Raw genomic sequence first — 21,666 nt, 5'->3', positions numbered from 1 at the left:
AATTTACAGTGACCAGTTAACCTACGAATCTGCATATCTTTGTGATTTTGGTTGAAAAGGGAGCATCCAGACAAAACTGACAAATTCCATAGAAAGCACCCATTGAACCTGGTGTCTGGTCACTGTGAGGCAACAACTATATTAGCAGAAACATTGCTGATAAATGGTGGAGATCTATCATGATGGTGGAACAGACCCAAGGGTCCAAATATCCTACTCCTGCTTCTATTTATTACAGTATTTGTATAAGAACATATGGTTGAGCTATTGATAAAACTTTTTTCTACTTGCTGGACATTGGGTGTGTTTTTTAATCTACATTTTTAAACTATCAATATGAAATTTCTTATAATTTACAGTACTGTGCAAAGTCTTAGGTACATGTATAGCTAGGGTGCCAAAGGTTTTTTGCACAGTATTGTATATTACGTCTTTCCACTTGCCAAATAACACTTAATATACTGCTAATACAAAGCTAAGTTCTCATATTTCTGTTAACCAACCACCATCCTATTTCAAAATTTTTGCATATACTGTAGGTTAATTCTAAATAGTAATTTTGCACTGTTTTTTGTACTTGCACGGTGTTTATTGCAGATTTTCATGGGGGTTAAGATCAATATTCCCAAGATACAATAACATACTTTTTTGCATATTTGTCATAGCGATAAAAATATAATCCCAACGAACAGCTCACTTATTGAATGCATGGAAATTCACTCCTACTCACAGAACCATACTCTTCAGACACAGAAAACTCACCAGAAAGAATTGATTACCTTTTTAATGAAGCATTTACATCAATGATTGATCAAAACATTTCATGAACTGATCAAACAGCAAACATAAATCCAATTTGAGGAAATTAGACAGCAACAGGACCTAAACTTCTAATTAAAAGCAATGTGAACCGAGTACAGAAAATATTTGGCCTCTGTATTTTTTTTGGCAAATTTACATCATGTACATACATTGATGTCGTTGTTGACAGTATCTTATACTTCTAAGGCACTGAAAGCTAAGGTACTGAATTACAATTACATCTGTTTGTGATTGCTGTTCTTCATCTAGTGTAATGAAAATTCTGCATCAAATTTTAAAATGAAAGCATAAAACGGACAAAATAAGTGGGTTAGGAATAGAGTGGTGGTGAAAGTGGAAGCTCAGACAGACGAAGCTGCTGTGAGTCTTGGTTAATTTTTCCTTTACAGCCATGCCGCTAATTGTGTCTATTCTTTATGAATACTCGGTGATTAATCAAGAGAGAGAGGCAAAGTGGATGAAACTGGTCTTTGGCAGTGGTGCACAGTGGGTGAAAACAGATCAACAACTATTGTACACAACTATGAAAGGAAGTCTGACATAAAAACACATACTGATGGAAATAAACGGCTGATCAGGCAGAATTTGTGGAAAGGGAGCCAAAGATAATGTTCTTTAATGTCTCTTCATTACAAGTTTTCTGAAAGATGGCTGATCTCTTTTCCTACTTCACAGATGCTGCCTGACATTTTGGAAATTTTCAGCATATTCTTTTGTTTTTACATGGTGTAGCGGAGTTGCCAATTTCCAGACACCGACATTTTGTTTCTACTGCAGGCTAGTTTCACCTCAAAAGATGAAAGTGAAAGGAATATAAATGACCGGAAGATTGGTTAGTGTTTCATGTGTATCTCTAACCATTTGCTAAAGGGCCTTTATCAGTTTAAATGTGTTTCTCTGATGTGGAGGCTTACCAATTTAAAATTTATTTGAAAACCTGGTATAAAAACTGAGAAAAATAAAACTAAGTTATGTTTGTCACGGTATAATTTTCAAAGTAATATTAGCTCTAGGGCATTTTCCTATTTCAAGACATGCATTAATTATCACAATACCCACACACTGTAATTAAGAGAAAATAATTAATATTCAACTTTTTAGCAGGATTGTCTGATGGATTCTCTGATTTTCTTTATTTGAATCATTTAAAATTAGTTGTGTCTCAATACCTCTCACATTTCCTTGTCAATGAGGTAATTATTTTAAATCCAAATGCAAATAAACCCAAACTTGCGATACTTAGTACACAATAGATCTGCAGGTGTTTTCTCAAACACATTTCATTTGTATTGATAGCATGGCAGTGTGTAGTCTTAATTTAATGTCGAACAGTAGTATGGTCCACTTGCTTCATGCACATGCTTCACTCACTGGGTAATTAATTGATAAGCAAAAGATTGGCTTGCTTCTAACGTATTGAGTGAGTATAGCTCAATGGCAGAAACAGTAGTAGGTCATTCAGGCATTCGAAACAGCTCTACCATTCAGTTCCATCAAGTCTAAAATAAGGGGACAAAACACTCATTTGGCAATTGAGAAGAACAGTGAGAAAGCTGTTCAGCAAACTTTAACACACTGTTTGACCCAACAACGGAAAACAGAATTAGATAAGATTTATGAAAGGCTGCCAAGTTTTTATCATTTGTCTTGCACTTTGGCCAAAAACAAATTTCACCCTCTGAAACATTTTTAATGTAATTACAAAACCACTGAAAGCAACAGTCTGACATGCAAATATAACACAGTCAGACCTTAATTTGTATTAGTAGCCATTCAACACTTCATAAAGAACCAAGTTTCAAACCACAGCTCAGACTACTAGATGATACACAATCTATATTTTTAACATGTTAGTCTCTTGACAACACACCCTTACCACCATGTCAAGAATTCCTTGATTCTGGCATGGTTCCGGAGGATTGGAAAATTGGAAATGTCACTGTGCTCTTTAAGAAGAAGCAGAAGAAAGGAAATTATTAAGTTAGTTAGTTTGACTTCAGTGGTTGGAAAGATGTTGGTGTCCATTACTAAGGATGAGGTATTAGGGTACTTGGAGTATTCTGAGCAGTTTTGGGACCCTTATTTAAGAAAACATGTGCTGGCACTGGAGACAATCCACAGGAGCTTCACTAAAATGATTTCAGGAATGAAAAAGTTAATGTATGAGGAGCATTTGATGGCTTTGGGCCTGTACTCACTGGAGTTTAGAAGAATGCAATGGGAGGGGGATCTGACTGAAAACTATTCAATATCGAAAGGCCTAGATAGAATGGATGTGATGAGGATGTTTCCAATAGTGGGTGAGTCTAGGACCAGAGGGCACAGCCTCAGAATAGAGGGGCATCCATTTAGAACAAAGAAATTTCTTTAGTGAATTGAGGCATTTATTGTCATGGATGGCTGTGGAGGCCAAAACATTGAGTATATTTAAAATGGAGGTTAATAAGTTCCTGATTAGACAGAGCATCAACTGTTATGGGGAGAAGGCAGGAAAATGGGATTGAGAGAAATAATAAATTAGCCATGATGGAATGGCAGAGCAGATTTGATAGACCGAGTGGCCTAATTCTGCTTCTATACCTTGTGTCAGAATACATGAGAGCGAAAGCAGTACTGATGGAGTTCATCTGGTATGAAAAAACACAGCAAATTGATAAAATTAGAAATCTAACTTTAGTGATAAGTCAATTTGACAATTTACATTAATAAACCCAAATGGCTTTGTAAAAATATATTTTCTTAAACCTATACCATAAATACCTATTTTATTAATAAAATGCACTGCATTGCTCACATTAACATTTAATCAGACTGTGCCCTACAGTGGAATGTAATGGAACATGGCTTGTAGGGCAAATATATACAGTAGTCTTAAAGTGTAAATTGCAATTACAGTTTTCCAATTGCCCATGCAGCATAGCAGAAAAAATGAGCAGCAAGCAAAACACAGCTAGGAAAACAAATTTTTCAGGGTACGGAAAACTTATAGTCCACATTCTAACTTGGGTGAAATATTCTCCTCTCCACCAGTAGTTAGTTTTATGTGTAAAGGATGCACACTGTAGTATACACTGTTTTTATATGTGTTCAAACCGTGTTTGTGGGCTAAGTATGGACCCATACAGCATCCTACCCAGGGAGCCCAGAAAAATTGTCAAGCTCCAGTACAACCTGTGTGATGGGGAGGGATGCATTAGTAGGATTTACCAGAAATATCCCAAAACATAGCAACTGTTCTTTTAAGGGACTCAGCAGGCCAGACAGCATCCATGGAACAGTTGATGTTTGGGTTGAGACCCTTCATCAGGACTGGAAAGGAAGTGGGAATTTGCCAGAGTAAGATGGTGGGGGGGGGGGGGTGGTGAGGAAGGGGAAGCAAAACAAGCTGGAAGGTGATAGGTGAAGCCAGTTTGGGGGGGGGGGGTAGATGGATACTGTAAAGGACTGGAGAAAAAGGAATCTGATAGAAGGAGAAAGTGGACCATGGAATAAAGGGATAGAGGAGAGGCAACAGGGGGTGATGATAGGCTGGTGAGGAAAAGAGGTAAGAGGTCAAAGTGGGAAATAGAAAAAGGAAGGGGCAGGGGGAAAAATGACCAGAAGCTGGGGAAATGAATGTTCATGCCATTAGGTTGGTGACTACCTAGACAGAATAGGTTGGCATTGCTCCTCCAACCTCAGAGTGGTATCATCAGAGCAGAAGAGGAGGGCATGCCAGAATGGGAATGGGGATAGGAATAAAAAGGTTGGACACTGGAAAATCCTGTTGTTTGCTGATGAGGCGGAGGTGCGGGACAAAGCAAACCCCCAATCCACATTGGGTCTCGCCAATGCACAGTAGATGAGGCTGAATCGGGAGCACCGGATACAGTAGATGGCCTCAGATTTGCAGGTGGTGTTGCCTCAGCTGGATGGATTGTTTGGAGTCTGAATAGGAGAGAGGGACGAATGGGCAAGGGAATCGCCGAGTGAATGATCACTGTGGACTGTGGAGAGTGGAGGGGAGGGAAAGGTAAAGATTGGTTCAGTGGTAGGATTCTGGTGAAGATGGTTGATGTTGCGCAAATGATGTGTTGGATGCTCATGGGTTTGTAGGTGAGGATAAGAGGAACTCTATTCCTGTTAAGGCAATGGGAAGATGGGATGAGTGTTGGTGTCTGGGAAATGGAGGAGATGTGAGTGAGGACAGCATCAATGATGGAGGAAGGGAATCCCTATTCTTTGAAGAAGAAGGACATCTCTGTTGTCTTGGAAAGGAAAGCCTCATCCTGGGAACAGATGTGGTAGGGATGAAAAAACTGAGAAAAGGGAATGGCATTTTTACAGGAGACAGGGTGGGAAAGAGAATAGTCAAGATAGCCATGGGAATCAGTAGGTTTACAAAATATGTCAGTGGACAGTTTGTCTTGAGGGATGGAGACAGAGAGATTGAGAAAGGGGAGAAAGTTGTGAGAAAGGGTGAGAGGTTCAGAGAAATAAGACAATGGCTAAAAGATCTATTTGCAAGTTTAGGTAGAAATCTATAAACCATGACATCCAGACATTGATTCTCCTCCTTTGCCCCAAAGATATCCTAGTTACCCAGGTTTGGAATAACTAGCAACTAAAATGCTCCATTAACCTAAGAACAAATGCCTGTTGTTCAGCTAACCCAGGACAGCCTTGGATTTTCTTCCATCAAATGACAAACTCTATGACATGGATAACCTAGATTGAAACAGGCACAAATCTGAACTCAAGGAAGTTCCCATGGAAATTAATGAACAAAAACTCATCAAACTTGAGCACAGCCTGTCAGAATAGCAATGGATGTTGGCTTCAATCTACATGTAAAAACTAAAAATATCATAAAGAATGAAGTTCAGGAAATCTATACTATCTTGAAAGATTAATTTTGCTTAAAACTACTCTGAATCACTTTTCTTTTATGGTCATCTCTATTTTCCAAAGGTAAAATTCACCACCTTTATAAAGCCAAATATGATTAAAAAAATAATAAACTGATTAAAAAATAGCTTCCCAACAAGACTATGAAGCCTAGCTATGACTCTATACTTAACAGAATTGTTCCAAGCAAATGTAGACGTTTGAAGTCCATTCTGCGTGGAAGCGGCTTCCTGCCTGTGTTTCTCCCATAGTATGCTATTGAACACATCATTAGAACAAATGCACAGGTGAAAACTGTATATTACATTTAGCACTGTGCTCTTGATGAGGAACATAGCCCACAAAGACCATCCCAGTAGGCTTTGTTTTTCAGTTGTAGGAATATTATGCATGGCAAATGACAGAATAGTTAAACTGAGTTATTGATCAGAGACAGTTTCTCAGACAGAAATGTTTGAAAAATTGTTGCTTGCATGTATCTAGTAAAGGATGTACTGGAGGGCATAACGTGCCAATTTCACTGATAAGGACGAACCTGGGCAGAAGCTTCCATTCATCCATTTTGCTGGATTCTCTCCTGATCATCAAAAACCTTGATCCTTATCAGTTACTTTCCTGGTGCCCAGCAAGGCAAACATAGTTTTACAATAAAGGTCTTCTATATATTAGCTTGAGACAAAGTCACATTTTTTAAAATTATGAAATGAAATTTATTGAGAGACTTAAACATTGTTGGCACAGTAGCTTAGATCCAGCTTTGATCTCAAACATGGATGCTATCTATGTGGAGTTAGCATGTTCTCCCATGTTTCCACTGGGTGCTCTGGGTTCCTCTTGTTCCAGTCACATAATGATTGGTAGGTTAATTGGCTCTAGTGCAAATGGGTAACAAATGAATCAGGTGTGGTGGAATGGGCATGGGCATGGGTGGTTGGGATTGGGTGTGAGAAGTTCAGAACAATGTAAGAGGGAAAAAGGGAGATGCTTATGTGGGCGCTTCATAGTTGTCATGGTCATCTATGGGGCAAAGGTCTTGCTTCTGTGTTCTATGCTTCAATTAGTCTATAATGAGGCACTTTTGTAGGAATTGTTCTTGTATTCATATGATCTTATTACATCTCAAAATGCTTCAACAGCTTATAATTACTTTTCAAATGCAGTGACTGCATCATAGGCAGGGTGACAACCAAACTAAGGACAGTTAGTTGAACTCACGGTGAAAGAAACCCATGAGTTAATGGGCAGAATTGTGCTGGTCTGGGATTGCTATGCAGAACTGCTACCCATGGCCCTTGCATACTTGCACTTATCTGTCCCAAACAGGAAACCAGTCTTGATGGCCCTCTGCTCATGATCTCAGTGGTGCCTAGCCTGTTTCTGGCATAGTCCCGAGCAATGCCTAAAAATACTGATGGTTGGCAAATATGAAATCAGTTTTCCTGCTGTAAAATGAATAAGAGATATTCATAGCTCACGCATGCCTTGGACATACTGATATTTATAAATCACAAGAATTGAATGAACAAACATTGGAAATTAACATAATTAACAAACTCAAAAGTGCTTAAAATAATCAGAAGATTTTTTTTTAGAAAATCAATTCTTCCATTTAACCTCACTATAAACTGTACTGAAACCAGTGGGATTTCTAATCCAGCTTCATCTCTTTGGTTCCACCATGTAGGGAGGCAAGCTGATTTGATTCCACAACTCTGTCAGTGGGTCTCAGATTTCTGCATTTCACAGCATGGGCACACAAACCTTCAGTTTGAATAACTAATCTGTAGAGTTCTGAACGAAACTGCATACTGCACCCAGCAGTATGAGATCCAATGTGCTTTGGCAGTATTTTATAGTGAGGGCTGTTATTTTACAGTACTGGGGGAAATCATGGTTTTTCTCATTATAGGAAATATTTTGCTTCTAGTTTCAATTAAAGGACAGGCAGATTTTAAATTTCATCTGATTGATGATACTTCCAATAATGCAGCATTCCTTCAGAGTATGCTCAAATGCTGTGCTTATAACAGCATGTTGTTAAAATTATTCACACAGCTAACCTAATATGCGTAATGCATTCCAAAAAGTTATCTCAAAAGACATCAGGTTAACAGTTTATGCAATCAAGTACAGTCAATGCTTTAGGGTTTGTGCTTTGCTTGCCAAAGACCACCTTTACCCATTCACAAATGTAATGTCCATGACTGAAAGTCCTTTCACAAATACATGTCTAGTATGTTAATATGGACTCTGCTGTTATAGTGGGCAATGCCATTAGAAGTATTAGAGCAAGAAAACATATCCCACATGCCCTTTTTTATTTTAAGTGGCCCAAGTACCAAACATAGCCTGATAACAATTGATATTTACATCTGTGACAACAGCCATTTTCACCATTTGTTTAAGTGGTTAATAATTATACTTCCAAGGGATATTAACCACTTTTTCATTTCTGGGGAAGGTACAAAATAAATATGCTAGTCAAAAACACTCTTTACTTCACTGTGATGCTCCATGAATGAGAATACATATAGTCTGCTCATGCTACTCCGCTTAGATCCACCATTTTATCGTACTTTGGGAGGATGAACACCAGTTAAAATGCAAAGAATAGATTACAATATAAAAATACAGTTTGGAGATGGTGAGAAAGGGGGGGGGGGGAGTGGTTGGTTGGGCAATAGAACCACTACCTAACAATTTAGTTTCCATTACACTGTTCATCCTCCCTAATTTTCACTTCCATTCATCTTGAACTATTAACACAAGAGATTCCACAGATGCTGGAAATCCAGAGTAGCACACACAAAATGGAGGAACTTGGTAGGTCAGGCAGCATTTGTGGAGAGGAATAAACAGTCAAAGTTTTGAGTTGAGAGCCGTCAATGGGACTGGAAAAGAAGCCAGAATGAGAAGGTGGGGCAGGGAGACAGAGAACAAGTGAAAGTTGATAGGTTAAGCCGTAAGGGAGATACTTGGATGTGATAGGTGGAAAAGGTAAAAGGCTATAGAAGAAGGGATCTGATTGGGGAGGAGAGTGGACAATGGGAGAAAGAGAAGGAGGAGGAACACCAGAGGGAACCAACAGGTAAATAAGGAGAAAAGATGAGAAAGGAACCAGAACTTGGAATGGAAAAAGAGAGAAGGGGTAGGAGACAAAATTACTGGAGGTTAGAGAAATCGATGTTCTTGCTGTTAGGTTGGGGCTACCCGGGTGGAACCAATCCACCTACCTTCCCCCTTACATGGCTTAACCTATCACTTTCCAGCTTGCACAATTTCACTTACCCCCACCCTCTCATTCTGACTTCTCCCCCCTTTCTTTTCAGTCTTGGTTTGAAATACTGTCTGTTTATTCCTTTCCATAGATACCTGACCTGGTGAGTTCTGTGTGTGTTAATCTTGATCTGTTAGTTGATTTTTGACCTAGAATTGAATTTACTCTAAATAATAGAAGTATCAGTGAAACTTATTATTTTAACTGTTTTAAGTATAGACCTGTGAAACCTTGGGTTACTTTCATGAACAAATCTAAATATGCAACATTGATTACTGGGACTGTAAATTGTGACTGGGAACCTTTATGCTGCAGTGTGGATATACAGACAGTGCTTAATGCAGGGTTGGTATTATATTAGAAATAAGTAGAGGAAAATTGAACAAAAGTTGTGATTTAGTCAAAGAAGTGAAAGATGCTAAAATGCAGAGCAGAAATATATTTTAAAAGGACAGTACAAACTATACCTCAGAATAGTGAAATCTGGTGTGGTGGCACAGCAAATGTCCAAAACGAGAGCTTTCATCAAATCTTCACAAATTTGTCAAATAAGTATAAATAGAGAATATATGTTGAAAAACTTGATACCTATTTTGAAGAGTTAGTTCACATTGCATACCTTGTTACAAACATGCTTACAATCTGCATCTTTCAACTCTGAAATATGTCACAGGAATTATTCCTTTAACTGATACTTAAGACATGTTATGATAGTGTACAATGATAATGTAACAAATACTTAAAAGAAGTGATTTCTATATTTTAAACAAGTCCAAAGAAAGTTTGATTTGTAAACTTCTTTCATACCTGATATTTTAATCTTTATTATTTTAAGCTGAAATCAGTACCATCAATATATTGTGAGAGAGCAAAAAGAATGAAACTGGTTGATCTGTCTGAAAAGTTGCATTTCTAAACTCTTTGTAATTAAAGAGTATCAAATTGAATGCTGATTTTTAATTGTATCTGATACAGAAGAGTGGAATAAGCAATAGCATTGTAAAGTGTTTTGTGCTTGTATCTAGATTAAGTCTGTAATTTCCAAGAGCTTTATGAAAAGTACAGATATTGCAATGTTCTCTTTGAACTACTGCTCCCCAATCTGCAAAATTGTAACTTACATAACAACACAGGCTGTTTAATGTTCTCCAAAGTGGATCCCTCCTCAATTCAGCTTTCTACGGTACTTTTGAAATAAAAACTGAGAACAAAATCATTTTATCGTTGTAAAATGGCACATTGTAGAGGGAGTTTTGCTGTAAATCAAATACCAAATGTTACTAATTTTAACTGCATAATTAAATCTTCCAAACAATAGACAAGTATTCAGTCATATAATGATGACATCATTGACTTAATGCCAGATGGTCACTCCCACATGCAAGGTACCTAGGGTACTCACTGCAAGGATTATATAATATTGGTTCAAAACAGTTACTAAGAATCTTTTTTTCCTTCTTTTGAAATAATATGCCAAAATCTAGTAACTCTTCACATAAAAATCATATTAGTAGGGAGTTCAATATCGACAGAATTAAAAGGTGTCAGAGCAATGTTGGATGGATCATTTTATCCAGAAAGAAGATACTGTCTGTAAAGAGAAAAAAAAACTTCAACCAGATTCAAAACTCAGGAGCGGAGTGACAACCTTATTTTAATTGAAGACCAATCCTTATTTTAAACATAAATGTGCCACTTTTATAGAAAAAAGCAGTGTTCTATTTTTTTGGACAAGTTCAGATATCAAAATGACTATCCTTTATTGTCTCAATACGCTGAAATCCTGCACTACATTTCTATTTTTTAAAAAAATGTACATTTTGGATACCATTTCTCAAGACTCTGGTATTGTTTTAGTTTTTATTCTGGTCTAAAAGGAATCTGTAGTGGCTGCCAGCACCAATATCCATCACCACCAAGAGTTTTTAAAAAAGGCTTTGTTATATAAAAAGTTGGCATCATTATGGCGCTTTAGAAGGGAGGGTTTCTTCACTAAGGCCCGCAATCAAAGCACCCCAGGCAGTATTTTGTTAAATTTCTTTTTGTCTTCACAATTATAACATTTTTCAAAATATAAATAAAACAATGGTTTGGCTGGTATAGGATAGACTGACTTTTTAAAAAGTAACACAGTTCTCACTCCTAATGGGAGAGGACTATATCAACATTGCTAAAACTATGTGGTATTTATGAGTAAAAGAGGAGCAACTGATAAACATGGAACATCCTTGATTCATCTGATGCCTGAGGCAGAGTCTTCCTCCTCAGCATTCCTACATGGCAACTTAGAGATACAGTGGGGTGCAATCCCGTAAGTATCACTCATCACAAATTCTACACTTCGCCAAGATTCATGACTTAACTAATCAGCACCAGAACCTAATCCAGTCATAACGCACCAGTCTCATGCTCAATTTCCCAAAGCCGAATAAAATCAGGGTCAATACACAATACGGTACAACTTTTCCAGGAAAACCCATCACAACAATGCCAACTCGATGTCTGGCAAAACTTAGGACTTAGCTTTACTAAAATATTGGGTTCGAATGAGAAATCTTGAAAATAAGTGCGTTATTTAAATCTTAGCTTGTGCATTTGAAATTAGGTTGTTAATATTTTAGTTCGAAACTGCACTGCAGCTTAAAAGCCAGACGTGGCATTCTGATCCAGTCAGTGATGATGTGTGATTCTTTTAACCTGTTGCTGTCTGGTTTCCAATGACCCGAAGAATTTCTTTATGAATGCTGGCATCCTGTGTGTTTGTACTGATATCACCCACTTGGCCATCTTCATATCTGAAACAAACGACAAGTCAATGTTCCGGGTGGAGTATGGGTTCTTAGCATCTATATTTCTATGAATAAATGCTATTATAAACTTCCACCTCCCTGGGCCACATTCATGAGACTAGGATGGAGTTGGGTAAACAGATGGAGACTAGAAATTGGAGGAGAAGAGGAGACAACAGACAGGGTGGTGTAGTAGAAAATGGCTTTGGGGCAGTGGAAGTTAGTCTAGGATAAATATAACTAAATTTACTTGGCAGATTGTCTAGTCTTACATTGCACTTCAAAGTCCACAATATAGTGGTACTGGTTTATTATTGTCACATGTACCAATATACAGCTTGTCTTGCATACTGTTTATACAGATCAAATCATTACACAGTGCATTGAGCTAGAATAATATAAAACAATAATAATAGAATAAAGTGAAAGAACTACCAAAAAGGTGAATGGCAGGTAAACAGTAAAAGTGCAGGATCATAGGTAAATTGTGAGTCTAAGAGTCTATCTTATCCTACTAAATATTTGGAGTGCCCAATGATGGGTCTTCACATGGCAATCTAACCAAAGTTCCTATACAATGTTACATTAGAAATTAAAACATTCTCCCATGGATGCCCATGCAGAAGTGATGTTAAGTTTTCAAGGGTGAATCAAGCCTTGAAATACCTGGTCATATTTCTGGAGTGACACAAGAAGAAAAAAAATTATCAAAACTTCAAAAAGCAGTTGTGAAAATGCTAATAATACAGTGCATTACATTTCACTTTTCTTGCATATATTTTTCTTTATTCATATGCTTTTATAGACACTTTATTTCACAGCTTTATTTTCCTTTGTTTTCTCTCTTTCTTTAACTGCCTTATTTAGTTACTAAGAAGACACTGTGATCACTTGGCCTTATCCTATCAGAGGTATTTCTTTTTGTACCTCTGAAACTTAAAATTAATTTGTTTTCTCACTTTTGTAATTCTGATGTAAGACCTTCAAGCTGATCTTGCCTTATCTACTGAGACTTTTTAGCAGTTTCTGTGTTTTCCTTCAATGCATCATCATCTGTTTCTATTTGATTCCACTTCAATGACATCTGAAATAATTCCTTACTTACTGCCTTATGGGAAATAGGTTCTTAATTCAGATGAAAGAAAATTAGTTGTTGAACAAAAATACATCAAGCATGATCAAAATAATGACAAATATAATTAGGGACCTAAGGACAATTCAAAAGCATTCTATTCAAAATCTCTTTTCATATACTGTTCATAACCATTTAACAATTACAGCATGGAAACAGGCCATCTCAGCCCTTCTAGTCCATGCCAAACGCTTACTCTCACCTAGTCCCATTGACCTGCACTCAGCCCATAACCCTCCATTCCTTTCCTGTCCATATACCTATCCAATTTTACTTTAAATGACAATATCGAACCTGCCTTTACCACTTCTACTGGAAGCTCGTTCCACACAGCTACCACTCTCTGAGTAAAGAAATTCCCCCTTCTGTTACCCCTAAACTTTTGTCCCCTAACTCTCAACTCATGTCCTCTTGTTTGAATCTCCCCTACTCTCAATGGAAATGTCAACTCTATCTATCCCCCTCATAATTTTAAATACCTCTATCAAGTCCCCCCTCAACGTTCTACGCTCCAAAGAATAAAGGCCTAACTTGTTCAACCTTTCTCTGTAACTTAGGTGCTGAAACCCAGGTAACATTCTAGTAAATCTCCTCTGTACTCTCCCTATTTTGTTGATATCTTTCCTATAGTTTAGTGACCACAACTGTACACAATACTCCAAATTTGGCCTCACCAATGCCTTATACAATTTTAACAATACATCCCAACTCCTATACTCAATGCTCTGATTTATAAAGGCCAGCATACCAAAAGCTTTCTTCACCACCCTATCCACATGAGATTCCACCTTCAGGGAACTATGCACCATTATTCCTAGATCACTCTGTCCTACTGCATTCTTCAATGCCCTACCATTTACCATGTACTGTATGTCCTATTTTGATTATTCCTACCAAAATGTAGCACCTCACACTTATCAGCATTAAACTCCATCTGCCCTCTTTCAGCCCACTCTTCTAACTGGCCTAAATCTCTCTGTAAGATTTGAAAACCTACTTCGTTATCCACAACGCCACCTACCTTCGTATCATCTGCATACTTACTAATCCAATTTACCACCCCATCATCCAGATCATTAATGTATATGACAAACAATATTGGACCCAGTACAGATCCCTGAGGCACACCACTAGTCACCGGCCTCCAACTTTACAAACAGCTATCCACCACTACTCTCTGGCATCTCCCATCCAGCCACCGTTGAATCCATTTTACTATTTCAATATTAACACCAAAAGATTGAACCTTCCTAACTAACCTTCCTTGCGGAACCTTTGCCAAAGGCCTTACTGAAGTCCATACAGACAACATCCACTGCTCTACCCTCATCAACCTTCCTAGTAACCTCTTCAAAAAATTCAATAAGATTTGTCAAACATGACCTTCCACGCACAAATCCTAAGCAGACCCTGTCTATCCAGATAATTATATATACCATCTCTAAGAATACTTTCCATTAATTTACCCACAATGACATCAAACTTACAGGCCTATAATTGCTAGGTTTACTCTTAGAACCCTTTTTAAACAATGGAACAACATGAGCAATATGCCAATCCTCCGGCACCATTCCCGTTTCTAATGACATTTGAAATATTTCTGTCAGAGCCCCTGCTATTTCTATACTAACTTCCCTCAAGGTCCTAGGGAATATCCTGTCAGGACCTGGATATTTATCCACTTTTATATTCCTTAAAAGCACCAGTACTTCCTCCTCTTTAAAAGTCATAGTTTCCATAATATCCCTACTTGTTTCCCTTACATTACGCAATTCAATATCCTTCTCCTTAGTGAATACCGAAGAAAAAAAATTGTTCAAAATCTCCCCCATCTCTTTCGGCTCCACACATAGCTGTCCACTCTGACTCACTAAGGGACTAATTTTATCCCTCACTATTCTTTTGCTATTAATATAACTGTAGAAACCCTTTGGATTTATTTTCACCTTACTTGCCAAAGCAACCTTGTATCTTCTTTTAGCTTTTCTAATTTCTTTCATAAGATTTGTTTTACATTCTTTATATTCCCCAAGCACCTCATTTACTCCATGCTGCCTATATTTATTGTAGATCTCTCTCTTTTTTCCTAACCAAGTTTCCAATATCCCTTGAAAACTATGGCTCTCTCAAATTTTTAACCTCTCCTTTCAACCTAACAGGAACATAAAGATTCTGTACCCTCAAAATTTCACCTTTAAATGTCCTCCATTTCTCTATTACATCTTTCCCATAAAACAAATTGTCCCAATCCACTCCTTCTAAATCCTTTTGCATCTCCTCAAAGTTAGCCTTTCTCCAATCAAAAATCTCAACCCTGGGTCCAGTCCTATCTTTCTCCATAATTATATTGAAACTAATGGCATTGTGATCACTGGACCTGAAGTGCTCCCCAACACATGCCTCCATCACCTGACCTATCTCATTCCCTAACAGGAGATCCAACACTACCTCTTCTCTAGTTGGTACCTCTATGTATTGCTGCAAAAAACTATCCTGCACACATTTTACAAACTCCAAACCATCCAGCCCTTTTACAATATGGGCTTCCTAGTCTATGTGTGGAAAATTAAAATCTCCCACAATCACAACCCTGTGCTTACTACAAATATCTGCTATCTCCTTACAAATTTGCTCCTTACAAATAACAAAGTTTCCATTTGTCCTTTTATTTGTTTTTCTATTTTGTGCGCATCATCAATAAGACGCATAATTTTATCTCGTTTTGTTTTCGTCAAAATAAGCAAACATATGTATTCATTGATTTATGACAGAGAAAGCATTATTTTTCTCAAGTCATGATTCTCTGGGTGGTGGAAGCAGAGGATGAAAGTTTTTTTTAAATGTGGGAGAAGGAAGGATTGAAAATAAACTATGTAGACAGATTGCAGTGTTTAGGTATGATAGGTTAACAATTAAATAGTGGTACATGTTTGCAGGTCAAAGGTATTAGACCAAAAGACATAGCTGCAGAATTAGGCCATTCAGCCCATCGAGTCTACTCCACAATTCCATCACGGCTGATCCCAGATCCCAGTCAAACCCAAACACCAGCCTTCTCACCATATCTTTTGATGCCCTGTCCGATTGGGAAACGATCAACTTCCGCCTTAAATAGATGCACCGACTTGGCCTCCACCGCAGTCTATGGTGGAGTATTCCACAGATTTACTACTCTCTGGCTAAAACGATTCCTCCTTACATCTGTTCTAAAGGGTCACCCCTCAATTTTGAGGATGTGCCCTCTAGTTCTGGATAGGAAACATCCTCTCCACATCTACCCTATCTAGTCCTTTCAACATTTGCTAGGTTTCAATGGGATCTCCCCCCCCCACCCCCCGCATTCTTTTAAATTCCAGTGAGTACAGGCCTGAAGCTGCCAAATGCCCCTCACGTGTTAACCCCTTCATTCCTGGATTCATCCTTGTGAACCTCCTCTGGACTCTCTCCATTTACAATACATCCTTTCTGAGATATGGGGCCCAAAACTGTTGACAATACTCCAAGTGTGGCCTGACTTGTAAAGGATCAGCCTTACCTCTTTGCTTTTATATTCTATTCTCCTTGAAATAAATGCTAACATTACATTTATCTTCTTTACCACAAACTCAACCTGTAAATTCACCTTCTGGGAGTCTTGCATGAGGACTCTTAAGTCCCTCTGCACCTCTAATGTTTGAACTTCCTCCCTATTTAAATAATAGTCCGCACTATTGTACTTTAACCAAAATGCATTATCGTACATTTCTCAACATTGTATTCCATCTGCCACTTTTTGCCCATTCTTCCAATTTGTCTAAGTCCTGCTGCATTCGCATTGCTTCCTCAAAACTACCTACCCCTCCACCTATCTTCGTATCATCTGCAAACTTTGCCACAAAGCCATTGATTCCATTATCTAAATCACTGATAAACAATGTGAAAAGCAACAGTTCCAATACTGACCCCCTGAAGAACACGACATAACTGGCAGCTAACCAGAGAAAGCCTCTTTTATTCCCACTCGTTGCCTCCTGCCTGTCACCAATTCCAATATCCATGCCAGTATCTTTCCTGTAGAGCCATAGGATTTTATCTTGTTAAGCAGCTTCATGTGTGGCACCTTACCAAACGTTTTCAGAAAATCCAAGTAAATGACATTCACTGTCTCTCCTTTGTTCACACTGCTCATTACCTCCTTGAAGAACTTTAACAGATTTGTCAGGCAAGATTTCCCTTTACAAAAGCCATGCTGACTTTGACTTATTTTATCATTAATCTCCAATTATCTCAAAACCGCATCCTTAATTGTAGACTCCAACACCTTCCCAACAACTGAGGTTAGTCTAGTTGGCCTATAATTTCCTATTTCTGCCTTCTTCTTTTCTTAAAGAATGGAGTGACATTTGTAATCTTGGATTATGCTAGAATCAAGTGATTCTGGAAAGATCATGACCAGTGCGTCCATTATCTCTTCAGCATCCTCTCTCAGGACTTTGGGATGTGGTCTATCTGGCCCAGATGACTTATCCACTTTGAGAGTTTTGAGTTTGCCTAGCACATTTTCCTTTGTAATAGCAATGGCACTCATTCCTGCTCCCTTACACTCACAGATCTCTGGCACACTGCTAGTGTTTTCCATAGTGGTGACTGAAACAAAGTACCCACTGAGTTCATCTGCCATTTCTTTGCCCCCATTATTACCTCACCAGCATCATTTTCCAGTGCTCCAATATCAACTCTCACCTCCCTTTTACTCCTTACATAACTGACAAAAACTTTTGATATCCTGTTTTATATTATTGACTAGTCTGCCCTCACATTTCATCTTTTCCCTTATAGCATTTTTAGTTGTCTTTTGTTGGATTTTAAAAGCTTCCCAATCATTCAACTTCCCACTTACAGTTGCTACATTATATGTCATTTCTTTGGCTTTTATGCAGTTGTTAACTTCCTTTGTCAGCCACAGTTACCTACCCCTGCCATTTGAGAACCTCTTCCTCTGTGTGACATGTTTATCCTGTGCCTTGAGAATTATTCCCAGAAACTTCAGCCATCTCTGCTCTGCTGTCATCCCGCCAGTATCTTCCTCCAATTCACCTGGGAAAGCTTCTCTTTCATGCCTCTGTAATTCTCTTTATTCCATTGCTACACTGATACATGTGACTTGTGCTTCTCCATCTCAAATTTCAGTATGAATTCAATCATATAATGATCACTGCCTCCTAAAGGTTCCTTTATGTTAAGCTCCCTAATAAGATCTGGGTTAATACACAACACCCAATCCAAGGTAGCCTTTCCCCAAATAGGCTCAAGCACAAGCTGCTCTAAAAAACCATCTTGTAAGCATTCAATGCATTCTCTGCCTTGTGATCTGACACCAACCTGATTTTCCCAAACCCCTTGCATATTGAAGTCCCCCATTATAATTGAGTCATTACCCTTGTTAGAAGTTGTTTTCAGCTCCCTTTGCAATCTCAATCCCACATTTTGGCTGCTATTTGGAAGCCTATGTATGATTCCCATAATGATACCCTTGCAATTTCTAAACTCTAACCACAAAGATTCAACATTCTCTGACCCTATGTCACCTCTTTCCAAAGATGTAAATCCATCTCTTACCAACAGAGCCACACCACTGCCTATGCCTTCCTGCCTGTCCTTTCAATATAAACTATATCCTTTGATGTTAAGCTCCCAACTATGGCCTTCTTTTAGCCACGACTTAGTGAGGCCTATAATTTTATATCGACCAATCTCTAATTGCACTATGATTTTGTTCACCTTATTCCGAATGCTGCACTCATTTAAATACAGCACCTTCACCCTTTTGAATTTTGCCTCTGTGGTACAATTTAACTCTTTGCTCTTGTCCGCATTTGTACCCAATCATTAGCTTGACCTTCCTTACATTCATGTTACACCCATCATCTACTTGTAAACGTGCTGGCTCATCCTCAGCTCTATCATCCTGGTTCACATCCTTCATCAATATTAGATTAAAACACTCACAACAACTCTTGTAAATCTGCCTGCAAGAGTATTGGTCCCCCTCAGATTCAAGTGCAACCTGTCCTTTTTGTACAGGTCCCACCTGGCCCAGAAGAGGTTACAATTATCCAGAAATTTGAATCCCTGCCCCCTACTTCAATTCTTCAGTCATGCATTTATCAGCCACCTGATTCTATTCCTATCCTCACTGTCATGTGGCACAGGCAGAAATCCTGAGATTACTACCCTTGATGTCCAGCTTCTCCTAACTCGCTATATTCTTTTTCAGGACCTCCTCCCATTCTCTTCCTATGTCATTGGTACCAATATGTACCACAACTTCTGGCTGCTCACCCTCCCTTTTCCGGATACTGTGGATGCATCCGGAAACATCTCATACCCTGGCACCTGGGTGGCAAACTACCATTTGTGTTTCCTTTCTGCGTCCACAGAATCATTTATCTGTTCCCCTGACTATAGAGTCCCCTATAACTGCTGCCAATCTTTTCAGTTCCCTACCCTACTGAGCCACAGGGCCAGACTCAGTGCCAGGGCATGGCCACTGTTGCTTCCCCCCAAGTAAGTCATCCACCCCAATGGTACTCAAAATGGAGAACTTATTGTTGAGCAGGACATCCACAGGGGTGCTCTCCACTATCTCATTCTCCCTTCCCTCTCCTCACGGTCACCCATTTATCTCTCTCCTGTAGCCTTGAGGTGACTACCTCCCTGCAGCTCCTGTCTATCTCTGCTTCACTTTCCCAAACAGGCCGTAGGTCATTGAGCTGCAGCTCCAGTTCCCTAACGTGTTCTCTAAGGAGCTGCATCTCGATGCACCTGGCACAGATGTGCCATCAGGGAGGCTGGGAGGCTCCTGGAAATCCTACATCTGACACCCAGATCAGAACATTGGCTTGGTAGGCATACCCCCTATTCTGTCTAGAGTTGAATAAGAAATAAGGAATGACTTGCCTACTTACCTAGACTCCGTCAGTTCTCAGCGAAGCCCTGTTGAGCCTTCCTACTCTGCCTCAGAGTAGGTGTTCTGTGCACCTAATCCATATGTTCATATGGTTTCCTCAACGCAGTCACAGATTATTTAAATTGAAAATTCTTTCCTATATCCATGCTTTATCTTGTATTAAGAAATTGGATGTCTTCAAAATGGAATGAAGAAAACATTCTTAAGGGCAGAAAAACTTTATAAATCACAGTTTAGGCCTCATCTAGTATATCAGGGAGAATTTGTCTTCTGCATTTCAGCAGTGTCAGTTAGAATTCAACTCAGTTATTTTGATTATTGAAAATTCTTACTGTATCAGCAAAGATCAGAAACTAACAGTACTTACACAAAGAAGAATCTTGTGCAGACATGATCTGTTTGTGGAACTACCCAAATTTCTCCATGTTTGTGCAAATCTGGTGAAGTGATCACTGCAAAAAGAAGCATTCATATTTTTTCTACTATTTTAGTTACTTTTCTCATTTTCCTGTCAATTATGTTAACTTATCTTCCCTCCTTTCATGAAAACAGTCTTGTCAATACCACTATTCCTCTGGTTCTTTGCTGTTGGCTGTTTCTCATGTGCATTTCTGAAGTTTACTGTCCATTCAAATCAATGACATATTTACCCACCAACTGTTGTCTGCAATTCACTCTTACTTGCCCTCTTAACTTAGTGGATGGGTGGCTACTGAAGACTTCCCTATCTTTAGACTGCTGATAACTTTCGCTTTCTTAAATTTTATTTTTACTATACATTTTTTGTTTTAACCTATATTTCCATATACCATCCTTGCCAGAGCAATTCTCTGATCCACCAACACACTTCTGTACATCCAATTCAATATGCTCTCAAGAAATACGCACTTTCTGTATCCAGTCACCTCTAACTCTCCCCACATTCACTCCATGTGAAACCTACCATGCTAGCAGAGTGATATAATGGCAGAAGCTGGTGTGTAAAACCCTACTTACTGCTTGTACAAGCAGGGTTTGAAACTATCTTTAGAAGGCATCTGGCAAATTCCCACATAAAAAGCTGGTGCACAAGCTGATGTGCAGCATTTAAGGTGTGTTAGCACAGACTGAAAAATGGTCAAGATGACTGTTTATTCTTCTCCGTAGATGCTGACTGACCTGTTGACCTTCCAGTATTTTGTGTTTGTTTTAAGAACAATTGTCTTTTGAAAGTGGTAAGATGTCATCTCATATAGTGAGGTGCTCCAAGGATTAATTATTGGCCCTGAATTATTTATATTTATATTATGACCTAGAGGAGGGAGCAGAGTATATGACTGGATTTGCTGATGACAGAGAAATAGGGAGCATTATATGTTGCAAAAGGTTATTTGCACTCTGAGTGATTATGAACAGATTTGGAAATTGGTAAATATAAGGCTATGTGCTTCAAAGGAAGCTAAAGGTAGTCTAATATCTAAATGCAAGGTACAGAGGGATTGGGATGTTTCTTCGCACAAATTACAAAAATATAGTGGACAGGAGTAGTAAGACAGATGGTATGTACGAGTTTTGCCCTTCGTGGCAAAAGGGTTGGATTTAGAAACAGGGAGATATTGTTACAATGGTACCAAGAACTGTTGAAAACATACCTGGAACACTATGTACAGTTTTGATCTCCTTAATTTAGATAGGATTAATTTCCATTGGAGACAGTATAATATACATCTACTTTCAAAGATGAAAAGAGTTATCCAAAAACAAGTGACTATACAAGATTTAATCTATATTATTTGGAGTTTAGAAAAACAATGGGTAATCTTATTGAAAG

At 38.5% G+C, this 21,666-nt stretch overlaps 1 protein-coding gene across 1 annotated transcript in view; it reads right to left on the bottom strand.

Moving 5' to 3' along the window:
- Positions 1-766: 766 nt before the first annotated feature.
- parp8 (poly (ADP-ribose) polymerase family, member 8) overlaps positions 767-21,666 on the bottom strand; it is a 374,464-nt gene continuing 353,564 nt past the window's right edge. Inside the window, exons 25-26 of the mRNA XM_073064384.1 lie at positions 20,224-20,308; positions 767-11,781 (exon numbers count right to left, since the gene is read on the bottom strand). Of these exons, the coding sequence (XP_072920485.1) occupies positions 11,679-11,781; positions 20,224-20,308 (188 nt within the window). The 3' untranslated portion in view covers positions 767-11,678. The remainder of the gene's footprint in view (positions 11,782-20,223; positions 20,309-21,666) is intronic.

This window comes from Hemitrygon akajei, chromosome 13 (assembly GCF_048418815.1).
Source record: "Hemitrygon akajei chromosome 13, sHemAka1.3, whole genome shotgun sequence".
Lineage (NCBI taxonomy): Eukaryota > Metazoa > Chordata > Chondrichthyes > Myliobatiformes > Dasyatidae > Hemitrygon > Hemitrygon akajei.
Note: the sequence above shows the minus strand (reverse complement) of the source record. Positions and strands in the feature narration are given on the sequence as shown.